Source organism: Mastomys coucha, unplaced genomic scaffold, assembly GCF_008632895.1.
Source record: "Mastomys coucha isolate ucsf_1 unplaced genomic scaffold, UCSF_Mcou_1 pScaffold14, whole genome shotgun sequence".
Taxonomy (NCBI): domain Eukaryota; kingdom Metazoa; phylum Chordata; class Mammalia; order Rodentia; family Muridae; genus Mastomys; species Mastomys coucha.
This window is the reverse complement of record NW_022196896.1, coordinates 115,406,494-115,424,980: the sequence shown is the minus strand read 5'-3', so window position 1 is coordinate 115,424,980 and position 18,487 is coordinate 115,406,494. Positions and strand designations below refer to the sequence as shown.

At 48.2% G+C, this 18,487-nt stretch overlaps 1 protein-coding gene across 11 annotated transcripts in view; it reads right to left on the bottom strand.

The window, feature by feature from the left end:
• Agap1 (ArfGAP with GTPase domain, ankyrin repeat and PH domain 1) overlaps nucleotides 1-18,487 on the bottom strand; it is a 445,290-nt gene that overhangs the window by 61,983 nt on the left and 364,820 nt on the right. For 6 of the 11 annotated variants that reach the window (XM_031368366.1, XM_031368367.1, XM_031368360.1 and 3 more), the window contains 2 exons: nucleotides 10,566-10,643; nucleotides 245-399 (listed from right to left, as the gene is read on the bottom strand). In XM_031368366.1, the coding sequence (XP_031224226.1) occupies nucleotides 245-399; nucleotides 10,566-10,643 (233 nt within the window). The remainder of the gene's footprint in view (nucleotides 1-244; nucleotides 400-10,565; nucleotides 10,644-18,487) is intronic. The other 5 variants (XM_031368368.1, XM_031368370.1, XM_031368369.1 and 2 more) reach the window with 1 other exon arrangement.

Genomic DNA, 18,487 nt, shown 5'->3' with positions numbered 1-18,487 from the left:
CATGTCCGACACCCTGCCACACGCGGACGGCCAAGCCAGGACACCAAACATGCACGGTGTTTGTAGATACAAAGTGGTTTTATCTTTTCAATTACTTAGTTTTTTTCCTCACAAAGCATACCTGGGTCTTGTCATCCACACAAGCCATCTGATGCCTCTGTCCCCCCTGGGGCTCCACTTGGGCCTTCTCTTCCCTTTAATGATCAGCAGCCTTGATTTTGGGGCAGCCTGCTGTGGACCTTACCTTATTCTTGCTGCTCTCACAGGACTGTAGGCTGGCGAGGATCTGGCTCTCGATGGCTTGGACCCATGCGTCTCGCTCCTCGTATGTGGTGGCTTCAAAGTGCCATGTCTGGCCAGTGAGGGACACAATGATAAACTCCAAGTTTTCTTCTTGCTCTGGAACACAGAGGTGGGATGAAGAGCTCACTTTCATGACAGCAGCGCCCGAGCCCATCCTGTCACAAGTGCCTCTGGATTCAATGGCACCGGCATGGGGCTGGCGGCACACACGGGATGGGAGCGCTGAGATCTGATCCACACGCCCGCTGACACTCAAGACCGGCTTCCAAAAGCCAGCAGAGATAACTAGGTTTCAGTCGATGCTTGGGGGACAGGGAAAAAGGAGAGACAGCGGGGAATGTCAGGATCTCTGTGTGGGTGCAGACCAAGCAACTTAGGAAAGTAAGTTTGCAACTTACTGCTGGCCCTTGGGTCTGCCGGAGGAAAATGGAGTTGATTCTGTTAGATATGAAACCAGACTATCAGACTATCAAAGCAGTTGGGTCTGGATCCAGGTGAGCTAGGAACACTAAGGTGGGTGTCCTTCCAGGGCCGGGCAACTGTCAATGGGGGCGTTAATTCTCACTGTGCTGAGACCTGGACAAAGTGAATCCAGGCAACTCAGAGGGCTGGGTGGCCACAGAGACACATCTACTATGAAAGCGGAAAAGAGGCTGTGTCCAGATCCTGCGGTACTACCTGCCCCTCTGTGTTAGGTAAGTTCCCTTCCTCATTCTCCTCCCCTGTGAATTGGGCACAGGCAGCTTCTAATGCTATTTATCATATTGTTCACGAGCGCACAAGTGCACAGCCTGGCCTCAGGAGACCGTGTATACTCAGTCCTTATTTCCCAGTACCTGATCAGAGGTGAGACGGCTCAGAAACTACAGCCAGAAGCCAAGGTGGGACCCTTCACATGCCTCAGCAGAGGAGCAGTTTCTAGCACTGGCCTAGCACTGGCTACGTGGTCAAGTGTAGTCACAATGAAAGAGTAACCTGCAGACTGGCTTATCAGCTTAAGTCACTTCGCACCCCCCCACCCCCTGCCCTGCACAGACAAGGGCATGGTAGCTCACTTGTTCCCAAAGACCTCCTTCCAGCCTCCTGATCTCATGGATGCCACCAAGACCCACTCCTAGGAACTGGGACACTGCCTAGGAATGGGTACTCACTGATGTTCTCAATGTAACACCTTTACCACTACTGCCACCACCGATCACTATGGCACACTCACGTGTCACACTTGTGTGGACTCTTTCATGTTCTGAAGATTATAATGTAAGCAAGCTGGCTCTCTCTGAACTTTTAACCCAATGAGCAGGCCTTAACCCTGCTCAGTCCGAATACCATCTGGAAGATGGGTAAGCACACCCCTAGGCAAACCCTCTAGCTTCTCCCAGAGAACCCAGCTTGCTTAGCATTGGCCATGTGTGTTCTCTTTGGTTCTTGGGTTTGAGAGCCTGAGCAGTAAGAATTCAAAAGGCAGGCCCCAGGATGAATGGTGCTCTGTTGTCTTCGAGCTCGGAGAACAAATGAGGCCCGTGTCTGTGTGGAATGAAACAAGACCGCGTACTGTGTGAAGGACGGCTGGGGAGGGAGCCCTAGGTCTCTGGACATGGGAACTTAGTTGTGTTTCCATTAAACAAGAAAAAAAAAAAAAGACTACACAGTAACTTCAGACAGATAGGTTTCTCCGAAGCTAACCTGCAGCCACACCACAGCCTGCAATTACCAGCGGGGGTGTGGCATCTGTGGGCTTGAAAAGACCAGTTCTCTTGATCCATGAGTGTCTATGTCATGGTACTATTCATACGTTACAACTTTTACCACACAGGGGTGTATAAGACAGCGCCCTGATTCAGGACCTAAAATTCCTAGAGGAGGGACAGGCAGGGCAGGGACAAGCTATGTAATTCATGGGTAGAAAAGAGGGACACCTGGTCATTCACGGAAGGATGTGAGGACTGTTCATGAAGACATTTGTGCATAGCCTTACAGCATCTCAAATTTGTGGCACTCAAGTATGGTAAGAATGCTCCCTCTGGTTGGGATTTACGGTGTGTCCAGGGGAGAAATGATGACCATGAGCCTCCCAGTTTAGGCCTTTGTACACTGCTCTCCCTTGGAGGATTTCCGTCCATGCTTCTAGCCGGGCTCACAAGCTGAGTGTGAGCTGGAGGCAACAGGCTTAACTGGCTTGACATAGGTACAGACGTGGTCCCAGGGGTCTCAGCTACCTGCTCTGTGCCTTGGGTATCGGGAGTCAGAGCCTGATCTCTGAAGGACCCTACTCTATAGGCACACCTAGGTGACAGCTGAGTATCCAGGTCAAGTGCTACAAGGATATTACCAAGCAGTCTGGGTCGTTCTGATTCCAGCTTGGGTGACTGTAATATTCAGATGGAGGGTCCAAACTGGCTCTGCCTTGTCCTGGGAGCCATGTGCCTCTCTGTAAGGTACCCAAAGGGGCTGAATTCATAGGTGCACCAGGATCCCCTCACATCCAGCAGAACCCACTGTACCACACTGTCATCTTTCTTTTCAGTTGACACAGATCCACCACCCCCCCCTGGTGGTTTTCCTAGGTTGTACCTCTCTGCTTCGTTATGGCTACCTCTTGTATCTTCTTGGGGATTCAGGTTTTATAGGAATCTCCTTACTCTACTCCAGGCTCCCCGAGTCCCTCTATAAATGTGTTGACCACTGTGTAGGACGTACACCTTTCCACCCCACTCCACACAGCACCCCTCCCCCCACACTCTGTGGTACTGTGCTCAGTCCTCCCCTGCTCTCTCCCTCACGAACACTGCTCTGACACCTCACTCTCAAGCCTGTGAATGAGAACTCAGTCAGGCCAGGGCTCTGCTCCATCTTCTTTCCTCTCTACTCCATTTTCTCTGGAAGAGCTGGCACTGCCTAGATTCCTCTTCCGTCTCCCAAATGCTCAGCTATGTGGTCTCCTTCACTTGGATGGGAGGAAGGTATACAGCTTTGAGAGTAAAAGGGAGGCCAGACAAGTTACATGGTGCAATGTCTCACTGGATGCTTCCATGGACCGTGCCTCCTGTTCTGGGGGCTGTAAGCAGGCCGTATGATCACCTCACAAGCCAGTACCCTTTTCTCACTTGATGCATGTTTCCACAGGGGTCTTGAGTAAAGTCTGTTCATACATTTTAAAAAAGGGGGAATGTGGGGAGGATGGTAAAGCCCAGAGTCAGAACCAAGTACTCTGAAGCAATTCTGAAAACTCAAGAGCGGAAATGTTTTGAAACCTGAAACAGAATTTCTGAGTCTTGATATAATAACATGTTTCATTGCAGAGCATGACAGATGCTAACCCACTCTGTACCCTGGAAGCGTGGTCCTGCCCTGTCCTCTGGTGGAGGTCACTGAGTGGCACCGGCACACTGCAGTAAATAAGTGCAGGAAGCCCAATGGCTTCCAGGGTCCAAGCGCAGATGTTCCTGCAGCCAGCCGGCTACACCTTCCTGCCCCACAGCTGGTTACATGGGATGTTTTACTGTCTTTACAGCCTTTTCCACTTTACAAAGGTTTCTGTCACTTGGAACCAGTACTGATGAAGCCAGTGGGTAGGTACTGGCGGGACCTGCCAGGTAACAGTCACAGCTTACTGATGGCACCCCAGAGGCCTCCAGACTTGATCCATGCTCAGACTTGTACAGTGTGTCGGTGACTGAGGAAGCAGATGGCCCAATGGAACATGACCCTTCCTGTAATGCTCAGACATTTCGCCAGGTGACACAGTGCCAGTCAGTTCCCCAGGGCCAGAAGGCTGTGTTATTTTATAAACTGACAGTTGATGATACTAGTTTTTTTTTTCTCTTTTTTTAGCAACCAGCTTTAAAAATGATCGTAAGCACAACTGGCAGTGTGGGATGGATCAGTTAGAGACAGCTGAGAGCTACTGTCCTCTATTTATTTATTAGCCTTTTGAAACCGGGCTCAAATTCTAGATCCTGCCTTGCCTCTGTCTCCCAAGGAGTGAGATGACAGGCGTCCCCCACTGCCACCGCCTCACCCCCAAATGACAGATGCTTGGATAGTGAGAAGGGCCTGTTTTGGTGTTTTATCCCTGGTGTCACTTGCAGATACAAACCAACTACTAATGACAGGTATAGTGCCTTAGGCAGAATTCATGTTAAAAAGAGTCCCAGGTTATAGAAGACCCAGGTGGTATCTATGTTAGAAGCATGCTCTTAGTTTGAGACATCCACACAATCACAAAGTTATTTCCCACCCCAAGGAGAAGCCCAAAGGCCACCTTACCCTAATCTGAGGCTCCAGGCTATGTACATTCTGGCCCCCAGCTTGCTGAAACAGTGATTGGGCTCCGGGGGACTTGAACAGTTTTCTGTGTTTAACGGTTGGCTGTGAAAGGTCCACTATAATAGTATTTTAGAGCCATGAACCTGTCGAAACCAACCTGCCCAATTATTCCCAATGACATTAATAACACCGGATATTGCACTAATTGTGTCCAGTTTCTATGCAGACGAGGCCCCGGGGGGCTAATTTTGCCTCCTCAGGGGCGAGCATCTCAGCCATCAGACCGACTTCACAGGGAATCCCTCCTCATTACACAAGTCTGGGCTGTCAAACTTTTTTTTCCCTTAAAGGTTAATGGGCCAATCAGTCATCAATTATTTTTGTGGAATTCTAGCAGACAAAGGGTTAAAGGGCTACAGACAGCTGAAAATAGTTCAAATATGCTGCGGCTGTTTTTAACAGGAGACACCTGATGAGGGTGAATTTGGAGAATGGGGAAGGGGGGTGGGAGGGGTGGAGAAGAGCTGGACACGTGCCGATACTGGCCTTACACATGGAATGGGAAAGGCAACTTCTACCAAGACCAAGGCCCCACCAGAGCCACGTTCCGATGTGGTGCGACCTGACCCGACCCGACCCGACCCGACAAGGGAGCAGAGTGGGCTTGTTTTCCAAGCTGAAAGGATGACACTTATGTCAGTCTGTCACTGGCCACATGTGAATCTGCACTCCGGAGGGGCAAGATGGTCTCCCAGGGATTCCAGCCATAAGGCAGAACCTGCTTCCGGCCGCACTGATGAACAGGCACTTAGCAAGAATGACGTGGGCTTTTAGCTCTGCACAGAAAGGAGGGCTCAGGTGAAGGACAGAAGTATCCACATAGGTATGATGCCAGTCACGAGTGTAGTGAGCCTAGAGGTATCCAGGTGGGCACCACTGAGCATGATCAGAAAATAAAACAGCCAAGGCCCTCGAGTAGAAGGACATCCTGTCCATGGTTTCTGCCACACAAGGATGGGCCTTTGGTAGGGCACACCATACCTCTGCTCAATATAGACCCCATCTCTGCCTTTGGGCACCTGTCCATTCATGAACGTTAGCAAGGGGTTTCTGCAGTGGGAGATCCACATGGTTCAGAAGGGTTTCTCTTATACTCTGTTATCGGGTGCCTGAAAGCAAGTCACTCCAGCTCTCTGTAACGACTCATGCCTGGGTGTGGGTTATGTGTGGGTGCAGGCACTCACAGAGGTAGGAAGGAGACTCTGGATTGCTTGAAGCTGGGGATACAGAGAATTAGCAGACACATTTTAGGGGTGTTGGGAACTGAACTTGGGTCCTCTGCAGGAGCGGCATGTACTCGTAAGCACTGAGGCACCATCCTCTCTTTGCCCTTTGTGGCCATCAGCCACATCAGCATTAGTGGGCTAGGGATAACCACAGCATGCTGTCCCGTCTTCCTTTTTCAAGGGAAGCTATTCCTGGGATCTATAAAGCCCACTGACTACTGTCTTTGATGTAAACTGTAAACAGAGGGACAATGCTCACAGTTTCAGTCTCCGTGTCTCTCACGGCCTGGGCCTGTGGGAGGTCACACACAGCCTCAGCCTTGTATGCTAATTTTTTGAGCAATATGTGTTGCACAATGCTTCCGTGTTTGTCCTCTAAAAGGCCCCTCGCACTTGGCATGTAGTTTAGGTATCTTATCAGATTGTGGAAGCCACCTGTTTAAGATGTCAGCTCAAACCCACCACAGCACAAAGTTCAGCTTTGCTCTTAATTTTCCTCTCTTTCTAAAGGGAAATATGAATATGGTGAACGTGATGGAAACAGTGCCCTGCACATTCACTGTCGGGAGGCCGTCTTTGTCTTTGCTGGTCAGAGTCCCCTGGGATTCCAACTGCCCTCTCTCTGCTTGCTCAGGTGTTCGGAGTGCCCAGCATGCGACCAACATGGCCAACCTTGCTTTCCTTCCCCTGAAGCCAATTCTGGAGCAAAGTTCTTACAATCGGGCTCTAGCTCCTATTTGAATAGGAGGTCCCCAGTTGGCAGAACTGATTGGGAAGGATGAGGGGGCATGGCCTTGTTGAAGGAAGTGTGTCAGCTATGGGTGGGGCTTTGAGGTTTCAAAAGCCCATGCTATTTGTAGTTAGCATCCATTGCCTCTCTCCCCGCTTCATGGTTCTGTCTCAAGATGTGAGTTCTCAGCTATTGCTCCAGCACCCTGCCTGCCTGCTTGCCTGCTGCCAGGCTTCCCACCATAATGGTCATGGACTCACTGTCTGAACCTGTGATCTCCAATAACCCCTTCCTTCCATAAGCTGCTCTAGGCATGGTGTCTCCTCAGTAACTGAAGGCTGTAAGTAAGGCAGCGCATTAATAGAGTCAGAACTTTGGTATGCTAGCTTCTGCCAATTGTCCCAATAGTGACAAGTGACTTTCCGTGGAGTGAGTCTTTGGGTCAGAACTCCACAGACCAGATCCCGCTTGAGGGGCCTATACTACACAGTGATGGCCCAGAGTAGGTTTTCTTTGTCTCTGTGGACAGTAATGGACCTCTGTAGAAAGAGCAGAACCACAGGGTCTTTTTGGATCTTGGGCCACTTCTGAGTTTGGCTGATCCTAGGGACAAGGGCCATCTGCAGTGTGAGGCGACTATACTCAGGCAGTCTCTCTCTGCTGACTGGCAGAAGGGGTGGGCTCTGCATAGTGAGCGGTGCTCACTGCTTCCAACCCCTCTTCCCTTTCCTTCACCCCTTATCCACACATCAGAAGTACTTCTCTATGTTCAACAGGCTAACAACACTATCACTCCGGTCCCTTGGCTGATGAGTCCACTTCTCTCTGGCTACTAGGGGAGGGCAGCCTTGTCTGCTATGTCACACTGACCTGGAGGATTACTGCCATGCAGGGCCCCTGTTTCTTGGCTCCTAGGCACCCAAAGAAACATCTGCTACAGAGTCAAACACTCAAGGTGAACCCACCCACCTGACATCTAGACCTCTTATTTGCTTGGGCTATGGAGAGGGCCAGCCAGCACATCACAGCACTAACAGGCCCCAGGGCTTACTCCGCAGGCTTCCGAGCCAAGTTAAAGCTGCAATTCTTGCTGAAGGACTTGCACTCACAGTCACCGACCACGGGTCAGAGTTTAACCATGAAAAGGCAGCAGAGCTTTAACCTTGGCTGGTACAGCTGTTTCCAAGTGTCTGACTCACTTTCAAGGATAAGCAGCCCAGATGGGCAAAGGTTAACCCATGCCTGTCCTAATAAAACATTTTCACAAATTCTGGACTTGTTTACCATTGCCATGTGAATCTGTGAGTGAGTGTGTGTGTGTGTGTGTAGTGGGTATCCTGAGCAAACAGCTAAGCACAGGGTCTGGGGAACTTTCAACCACCTCAGCTCCCCATGTGTAACACAATACCTACTGGGCAGGGGCACTGTAAGGAGCAAATGAGACAATATGTCCCAGGGGTCAGAAAGGAAAGAAAGTGAATGAAAAAACAAAACAAAACCCCCAGTCCTTTGGTGAGATCTTGGGCTTTAGACACAACCCTGATTGTCTCACAGCCTATACCCCAGGATGGTTCTACAACTTCTTCAGGCTCTTACCCAAAACTGGGTCTATTAATTGGCCCCTTCCCAATTAAAAAAGCCAGTTTCTGTGTCTAGGGAACTGAACTCTGATGCCAGCCTTATTTTAGTGTTTTCTGGGAATTCCTAAATAAATCTACCAAGTGGAGAATTTTAAGAAACATTACAAGATAGGCTTTTCAAATTATCTAACAAAAGTCGGAGTGTTTAGCACACACGTTTTTCATGAAGGGTTAGTTTATCGACAGCAGTCATGCGGTATACATTAATTGCCTAGACTCAGAAAAATATTTTTGATAATTTATGGAATTATATGAATCCAGTAACAGATTATTGAATGTCGAATGGCACGAGGTAGTACACACACACACACACACACACACACACACACACACACACAGAGGAAGAATGGCCGTATTGTTCAAATGAAAATTCATAAATGTAACCACACACTGAGCAGCTTGCTGTGGCTAGAAATATGGGAGGACCCGGAAGTGTGTTTTCCATACCCCACCCCTCATGGCTACCTGTGTCTCAATTCCCACAGCTGCTTGCACTCCAATCCCCATCGATGCCTGCAGTACTCACTCATATGCAGGGACCCCAAGTGTGTTAAGCTATCAAGTATTTAGAAAGGAGTGAATCTCATCTGGGTATCTCCTGCACTCAACTGGTCCTCCCTAAGTAGCCTCCTGCCTGAAGCTCTGGCTGCCTTGGATGCCAAGTCCCCTGTAATCGAGCAGTGATAACGGAGTTCCGGTGACTCCTTACACACACAGACTGTCAAGCCAGCCCAGCAGTATCTCCTGGGAGGCCCTCCAGCAGGTGATGGGCAGAGGTTTTAGCTCGAGGCTAATGAGATTACTATGTGCCTCCTCACTGCTCCCCATTTTGTATTCAGTAACTTTAAAACCAGTATCACAACTTTAGTTTTTAAGGCAAGAAGTCAAACAAAAAACCTATCACGTATACCATGTAAAGGAAAGATGTGCATAGTAGGGACACAGGAAAGAGAGAGTACATAACCTGAATCAAAAAACCCTGGGAAGGAACACACTGACATCCTCTAATCTCAACAGAAAATTATAATTGATGGCATGGCTTCTTAAATCCCTGTTCTCTCAGTTTTGTTTTCTGAATGTTTGGAAGGGACATGTGGCCAGGTCAGAAATGCAGTGGCGCTGGGGCAGGTAACCTTCCCTCGAGGGGTGCAGACACAACTGTGATTACAAAATGGCTTTTTAACAAGCCACCCTACAAGTGTGGCTCTTGTTTTGTGCATTCACTTCTGCTTGAGAGCAGAGCTTTTGGTAGTGAGGCAGGAGTAACTGTGAAGGGACCAGAGAGGGATGGGAACATAAATCAGGAACGGTTAATGACCGGGATGCGAGGAAGGGACTTTGTTTACGGAAACGGTGTGCAATTTAAAATTTACAGGAGATTTAATGCCACTGCTTGGCAATCGCTAAAATCAACAGCCCAGAAAACAGTGACATTAAGAAAAATATTACAGTTATAATCATTCCCAAATAAGTCAATTAGTGTTAGGGCGCGAGCTCGCCATTACTTGACCCATTTGGCTTGCACTTAAGTGAGAAAGAAATCCCCCCTATTATACCGAGCTTGCTGGATTGTGACCTGCTTTGCATTGGGTATTGCCCGCCAGCCTCCCTTCCTTGCACCTAGGTGGATGGTGCTGGTTTTCTCTTGCCTGGCATCAAAATAATTCTGACCCTTGACATTTGTAATCATAAAAAAAAAGGCAATTTATAATTGTGTTGTTCAAATGAAGGCTTGTGGGGGGGAGTTCAGTCCGCTATTATACAAAAGCAATGACGGCTGTCTGCAGTGAAAAAGCAACCCAAGTCAATTTGTGAACTTTGGCACCAGACGACCTTTAGAAACAAAACAATATACGGAATTTACAAGCAATAGCAGCCCATGCAAATGGCCCGGGCCTGCTGCCTCTGGATTAGAGCTGCAGAGAGCATTATGGAGAATGCTTCCACAAAACAAATTAAGACTGTTACTTAAATGTCACGGCACACTATTGTATTTGGCTACAGATCATTACACCTGATACTAACACTTTAAAAAACTATAATAACTTGGGAAATATTACATTGAGTGCCCACATGTATAAAGGAAGGGGGGGGGGAGAGGAGAAAATAGGTTTCCAAAGTAATTTAAGCATCACTAGCCTACGACTGAAGGGAAAGGTCAAAATTTAAGTAAGCTGAAAGGAACATGAATGGTAAAACAGAACACACAAACAAAAGGATGAAAAGACCACAGGGCGGACTGCAAACACAACAGGGGGCATGCGGCTGCGGGGCGGGCGCATTTCCATGTCTGCATGGGGAGGAAGGCAGGGTGCGGGCGGGCAGGCGGGGTGCGGTTACCTTCGGTGTTGGTGCTGCTGCTGCTGTATATGTTTCGCAGGCTACCAACACGGTTTAGTTTCCACGCTTTGCGTTTGGCTGCATCCCGAGAGCAGAGAGGGCAGGGGGGAAAGAGACAACAAAAAGGAAAAGAAAACAAATGAAAAAGGGAGAAAAGAAATGTCAAAGTAGCGCGTGAAGTCACCTCTGAGCGCACAGCAGGGGGGCAGCACCCAAGGGCGCCTCCGCTGGCTCTCCACTCCCCCCAGGACAGCACAGAGGGGCTTGAGAAGGCAGGTGTGCCAGCTCTGGTAGTTGAGTGCTCACAAAATCAAAGTCGTTCCCAGGCAAATGTGCGTGCACCCCCATGGTAAGTCCGAGGCTACTCGCTGAAGGGCAAATGCTGGCCTTTGGGCTGTTGTGGGCCATCCTTCCGAAGCTACAAGTTGTCTGCAAAGTAAAGAATGTGTCCAAGTGATTCTGGTGGGAAGCAGGTTAGGTGTGTGTTTCAGAGGCACGTCTTTTAAAATGAGAGCACTGTTGTTAACTCTGCTTCACCCACATATTAGAAGAACACTAGCGGAAAGCAGGAAAGCCCTGGAACCATCTTGGACACCAGGTGGGCTCCCCACAGCAGAAGGCTTCTCAGACTCTTCAGAAAGGACAGAAGCCAAGTCACTTCTACAGGAATGTTAGGGTCAACACACACACACACACACACACACACACACACACACCACCTGAGGCTTTGAAAAATATGGCTTTAGGATCCCCTCAGCCCCTGGGTCACAGAACCCAACAGGAGTTGACAAAGTGGCTCCTGGGAGCCAAAGGCAGTGAAATGCTGAGCCAATTGGACATAGTGCAGCATAGTGCAGTGCAACTGTGGACACTGACCAAAGGACTTGTGATTAGACATTCCAGGGACACAGGGAGATTGCACACACACACACACACACACACACACACACACACACACGCGCGCGCAGGAAGACAGATAGACATACACACAGAGAAACAGACACACAGAGAGACAGAGACAGACAGACATACACACAGAGAAACATACACAGAGATACAGAGATGCACAAACAGACACAGAGAGGAACACAGAAACACACACACACACACTCACACAGGGAGACAGATAGACATACACACAGAGAAACAGACACACAGAGAGACAGAGACAGACAAACATACACACAGAGAAACATATACAGAGACAGATGCACAAACAGACACAGAAACACAGAAACCACACACACACACACACAGGGAGACAGATAGACATACACACAGAGAAACAGACACACAGAGAGACAGAGACAGACAAACATACACACAGAGAAACATATACAGAGACAGAGATGCACAAACAGACACAGAGAGAAACACAGAAACCACACACACACACACACACACACACACACACACACACCACCTGAGGCTTTGAAAAATATGGCTTCAGGATCTCCTCAGCCCCTGGGTCACAGAACCCAACAGGAGTTGACAAAGTGGCTCCTGGGAGCCAAAGGCAGAGCCATGTATCTTACTAGGTTGGGCCTACCACTACATGTAGGCAGACACCAAAATATTCAAACCAAGGGTGAAAGTTGCCATGCTCCCAAGGAAGGAGCGTGCTTCTCATCTGTTTCTCAACTCCATCGTTGGGAAGAGAACCCGCTGGAAGCTTACGTCAGGTGATGTGTCAGGACAGGAGGCCAGACTGACCTGACTCAGCATAGGGTAACTGTCCCTGTCTGCTGAAATGTACAAGTCACTCAGCTGCAGGCAGTGTAGTGTCAGGCCCTGATTAGGTGGTGTGAACATGGGTCTCTAATGGGTACAAAGTGGCTTAGGGACTTGTCTAGGTGAGTTCAGTTGCTGGACACTCTCCTTGTGCTTCTGTATAAAGGTCGTCAAAATAGATGGGAAAAAACCCGAGTTGTCAAGGAAGCAGAGTCGGTTCTGAAATATGGCCTTATGTATTTAACGCAAAGTTTAATCACGAGAGCAAACAACTGTGAGTTCACTGTCCACTGACTTAAAATGATTAAAGCTGCTATAATTAAACACCGAAGGCTCACGATATGGTGTGAACAACAACAGATAATTTGGTAAGAAATGTAATCCCTAATCAGTTAATATCTATGGCTGCTGCCTGAAGTCTTGTCCTTATTGTATGTGGGTCAAGACTGAACTTTTCATGGGGTTAGTGTGGGGAGGGACTTGTCTCATCTCTGAGTCTTCAAGATCTGTGTCAGGAAACAACACACCTGAGAAAGGTTGTTCAGATATCAGCCAGCACTGATGTCAATCAACCACAAGCAATGAAGGAAATCCAACTGCTCAGTCTTCAAGAAAACAAAGGCTTGCTGCACACACACGCGCATGCGCGCACACACACACAGGCACGCACACACACATGCATGCATACACACACACATGCATACACACATACACGCATGAATACACATGCATACACACACGCATACACACGCACGCACGCGCACACACACACACGCACACACACATGCATATACACACATGCATACACACACATGCATACACACGCATGTACACACACGCACATGCATACATACGCACATGCACACACATGCATACACACATGCATACACACACATGCACACACGCACACACACATGCATACACACACACACACACACACATACACACACACACACACACACACACACACACTCCCTTCCACAGGTTACACTGAGCTCCCACAACGGGGCATGTGTTTCCTTTTTCACTAGTGGATGCTCCCAGAGTCTTGGGGCATATTTCGTTAAGTTCCTGGAAGAAGTGGTTACTACACAGTGTCCTGGGGAAGCAGACCTCCTTTTGGAATATTTACATATAAATAGATAGAATCCAGGCTGCCGCAGCACAAGTGTAGAGCTCGGAGTGGAAACCTCTTCCTGGCTGCTTTGCACTCTGCATTTTTCATGCTCTGTTCTCTCATTATGGTTGGGATGTATAACCAGGAAGTGAACTTACAGCCTGGATTTCTATTAACCTATTGATGAAATAATCAATTTTAACATATAAAATGTCATGGCTTTTTCTTTCTTGTAAACAAATGGCTGTTTTCTGGCTGCTACAGAGGTCCTGATAGGAGCATTTGTCTCTGGGGCATTGATTGCTCAAGTCGCCTTGTTTAGGAGATTTTCAACAAGAACCACAATCATGATCATCGATAACCTCTTCTCAGGGAAAACAGGCACATAATACCAAAGGGAGCCCCCAGACCTCCAGCCCCATGCGGTGGGCCGACCATCGCATACCCTATAGCACCCCCGTCTAAAGGCTTGGCAGGAAGCATGATGCCTAAGGCTATCAAGCTCATGTGGTTTTCTGTGCAAACTATTTACTCTTCCTGAGAGGGTCTGACCATGTATCCAGGCAGGTCTCAACCTCCTCTTACCTCAGCCTCAGGCCACAGGCAGGCCACACTGTACCCCACTGATAGAAGTTAAATTTCAGGTTTTTCAAAAACTTTCATGAACATTGCTTTGTCTGTCTGTTTTTGTTATTTAAAATACAGGCTAACACTTAGGTTTTTGTTACTAATGTTACTTCTCAGAGTTTCATGTGTAGCTAGACAAAGGGCAGCATAGTGAAAGCACCTGGTTGCTCTTCTCCTACTACAGCTCTGCTCTGCCAGCCCAGGCTTTCACTGGGATTACAGCAGCTATCTCAATGACAGGGGCTGCACCAAGGTCTCCAGCGGTAGGCCACTCCATGGACGTGACATCCCAGGGCATACAAGGCTGGACCCAAGCACAGACCCTGGGTGTGCTATTTCCCCTCCTATTTCATTTTACAATGAAAGTTCATCATAGGAGGACAGAAAAATCACTAGGCTTTGTAACACACAGCTAGGAGGGCAGGGGGAAATGTCACCCTCCTAATGACAACTAAACAGGCATAGTGAAATCAGTCACACACAGGCTTGCTTTGGGACAGTCAGGGCAGGAGCCGCAGAAGCCAGCAAGATGGTGGCTGAGTCCTTAGGGCAGAGCATCATCCCTGGGCGGAGTAACTGATACCTTTCTCAGTGCTGCGGTGGCAAAGTATTGGCAAGTGCAGCATAAAGGAGGAAGGCTTTTTTGCCTTGGCTTAGGGTTGGAGGGGACAGTCTCATGGGAGGAGGAGCCTGAGACAGCTGGCCACACCATAGGCACAGTCAGAAAGCAGAGATGGGTGCTGGTGCTCGGTCCCCCTTCCTCCTTATTCAGCCCAGGACCCTAACCTATGGTTCAGTTTTACCCACAGTTAGGGTATGGAAGCTTCCTCAGCTAACCCAATCTAGCAATCCAACCTCAGCAGTCTGTCTCCAGGATGCTTCTATGTCACATCCAGTTGATGGTCAAGATTAGACACGACGACGACGACGACGGTTGCAAAGTTATTTTCTAGAGATTACAAGGACTGAAAATTCAACACACTCAAGCTAAAAGCAGAGAGACACAGTTGGTGACCCTGTGATCCAGCCATGACATTGCTGGCTTTCTTTGAAACACACACTAGTTATGAGCCCTGAGCTAGACTGACTGGATCATTCTCCAGGACCAGACGATCGATGCCCCGGTTGGAACCTGTGATATCAAAACAACCAGGGAAGATGAGCTGAATCCCACACTCCATTGTTCAGTCACTTCTCCAGTCTAGCAGCCACCAGGTTGGCAAAGAGGTGGACACCACTCTGCACATTCAGATCCGTGATGCTGCACCGTCCGCCCAAGTCATGCTCTCAATGGGAATGGCAGGTATAACCCCCAGCCCAGTGCCTTTAGAAAGTGCCTGATGGCTAAGAAAGAACAACCCAGGTCCACCAGGGCAGAAGAGGTACGGCAGGCTTACTACTCCTGACTCTTGGTAATCACTAACAGACAACCTCAGTATTATCAAAGACAGAAAAGAGAAAAATGTGTAAATTACGGCTCTGTATGAAGCTGGAGTGACTGGAATCACTTAGCATGCACAGCTCTTGACTATCATATACCTCCTCATTCCTGGAAGCCATAGTTTTTCATATGGACTGGTGCAACCTTCAGGGACTCAGAACTTCATTTGAAAGGAAAGTTTCTATTATTCTGTTTTCCCGAGTAAAACAATAGATTTGTTTTACCACAGTATGAAAAAGTTGAAAATCAGCTGGAAAGCAGATTCTCAGTGCTGAGACTTCCAACCAGCTTTTGTTTTTATTTATTTATTTTTTAAAGATTTATTTATTTTATGTATATGCGTATATTGTAGCTTTCTTCAGATACACCAGATGAGGGCATCAGAACCCATTACAGATGGTTGTGAGCCACCACGTGGTTGCTGGGAATTGAATTCAGGACCTCTGGAAGAGCAGTCAGTGCTCTTAACCACTGAGCTATCTCAACCAGCTTCTATAAATAGAATAAAAATATTCCTTAGTCTGCTGGCATGTTCAAGACAACAAGGTTTTATCCTAAACTCTCCCTCTGTCACTACTCCAGGAAAACATACTTATTAATGCCACCACTGCTCTTCTTTCAACAGCTGCCTTTGTTGATTAGATAAACATTTCCTGGGTAGCTGATTTAAAGGTGATGCATCCATGAGGAGGTTATCAGGCCTGTAGGCCAGCCATGCTGGGTGTTCCCGGTGCACATGAATTACATCCCGAGCACACACAATGGCTGATGGAATGAGGCTGCGGCCACCCTCGGAATCAATTAGGAGAGCAAGCAGGGTCTTTAGACCTACTCGGAGGAAGGGCAAGGCCACTCCCTTCTAAACAATGTCTCATCCCAAGCAGGAAACGAATAACCCTCTTGCTCATACAAAGGAGGATACGCTGCTGCCCTTAAGAGAACCCAAGCCATCACCTTGTCAGACAGGGTGATTCCTTGTCCACACTAGACGTGTGGAAATCTAAAGATGTTACCAGTATAAATCCTATCAGTGCAGAAACAGCAGCGCCTTGGCTCCTCAGAGCTGCGGGCTGACTGTGTCACCAGGGCCACCTTCCAGGAGCCTCTGCTGGGCAGTACTGTGGTTTTGTCACTTCCAATGTAGGCTGCCCGTGATCTTTTGTCTGCAGCAACTGTGTCCTGAGATTGGAGTGAGGAATTCCTTATGTCCAGCTGTGTGATCATTCATTTGCTCGACCAGACTGTGTAAATGTTTACTTCTTTTATAAAAAAGGCAGGGACTCCCCCATCGGATGCAACTCAGATATTTGGGCCATGTGTACTCACTACTTGCGTAGGGCCTTCCCACAATGGCTGCCTCCAAGAGGAGGAGTCCTGTGGAAGCATTTCTCAAGAGGGACTTTGAAAAGATTAAACAAAACCTGAGACCAAGCAGAGGGATACAGCACAGCCCAATTTAGAAGACACAACACTTATGCCGCTGGTAGCACCCAGTGAGGACAGTCATCTTCCCAACTCCAAACCACAGCAAGAAAATGCCGCCTACAAGGAAACTACTGGGACAGTCCTTCGGTCCTTAATTGAAGAGTTTCAATTTAATTTCTAATAACTCAGAATGGCTTTCTTTACCACAGACACCATTTTAACTAGAACACATTGGGTCTGAAAATTGCCAAGGGCTTTTATGTAGTGGACCGATGCAGGTACTTTGGGAAATGTCAGTAATCCTGGCAGACAGCAAGAATAAAATCAATGCAAAACTCCAGACTCAACAGCAAAGCTCCCGAGATGGGGAGGTGGGATTCTTTTCCGGCCTGGAGGTGTACAGAATTGTAGATGAAGAGCCTCAGGGGAGCCCAGGCAACTGGATGTCTGTCTTATGCTAGAGTGTGAATGTGAACAGGGGTAACTGTAAGATGCTAGCAGAAACAAGCATCGTCTCCATGACATATGCTTATAATGTAGATTTTGTTGTCTGGCCTATTCTCAGACAGATTAGTAACTGAAGGGGCATCTCTCCTGGTTTTCCTAGGGCAGTGTTTCTGAGGAAGCTGAGACCAGAAACCCATGGCCTCTGGGCTTCCATGTTCGTCTGAGCACACGGGAAAAAAGGAAGACAGGACCCTGGAACTGTGGAGAATACAGTCCCGGCTGTGCCACAGTGTACTGCAGGGCTCATGCCTGCTTCAACAGTGCCATACATTCATGCACATGTGCACACACACTCAGCATACACACATGCACAAAGAGCAAACTGCATTCTTACTTAGTTAACAAATAAGGGTTTACCGGTTTCCCAAACTGAATGGTGTGTGGGGAGAACTACATGAGTCAACAGGCAAGCAGTAGCGGGGTCCAAGAATGGCAGGGCCCTGACTTAATTTCATTTCGTCTAGGGCTATCTTGACATTCTGTGGAGTCAGTCAAGGTAGGGGCGGGGGGCACAGGGTGCTGGGGCCCTCAGTGTTCCCACGTCAGAAGTGAGTGATAATGGGAAACAGCCATCTCATCTTCACCTCTTACCCCTTCCCTTTCTTCTCATCTCAGTCCCCACCCCTTCCGTTTCTTTCTTCTTTTCTTTCTCAATTTCCTCCAACAAAAATATATATTGCAGATTTTTTTTTTCTTTTCTTAAACACAAAATCTTTTTAGATGATTCCAGGGAAAAATTGTTTTTTAATAAAACTCCAAATTGAGTTATCGTATTTCAAAGCATTGACTAGTTAAGCAACTAATCAAAGGCATAATTATTTAATGGCCGTTGCTCGTGCTCTTGTAGAGGGCTGTAATTGAGGGGCTGTGATCACTGGACCACCAGCCTCAATGGCAGCAAACAGGGGCCTCAGCATTTGATCTGCTGTTTCTGCAGCCGAGTTCCAAAGGGCGGGGGTGAAACGCTCCATGCGGCGGCTCCCTCACATGTGGCATCTGAACCTGAGAAGAATTGCTATCGGATCAAGCAGAGACAGGCGAGCTGCTTCCATGTGGAGCCAGCTGCAGAACCCT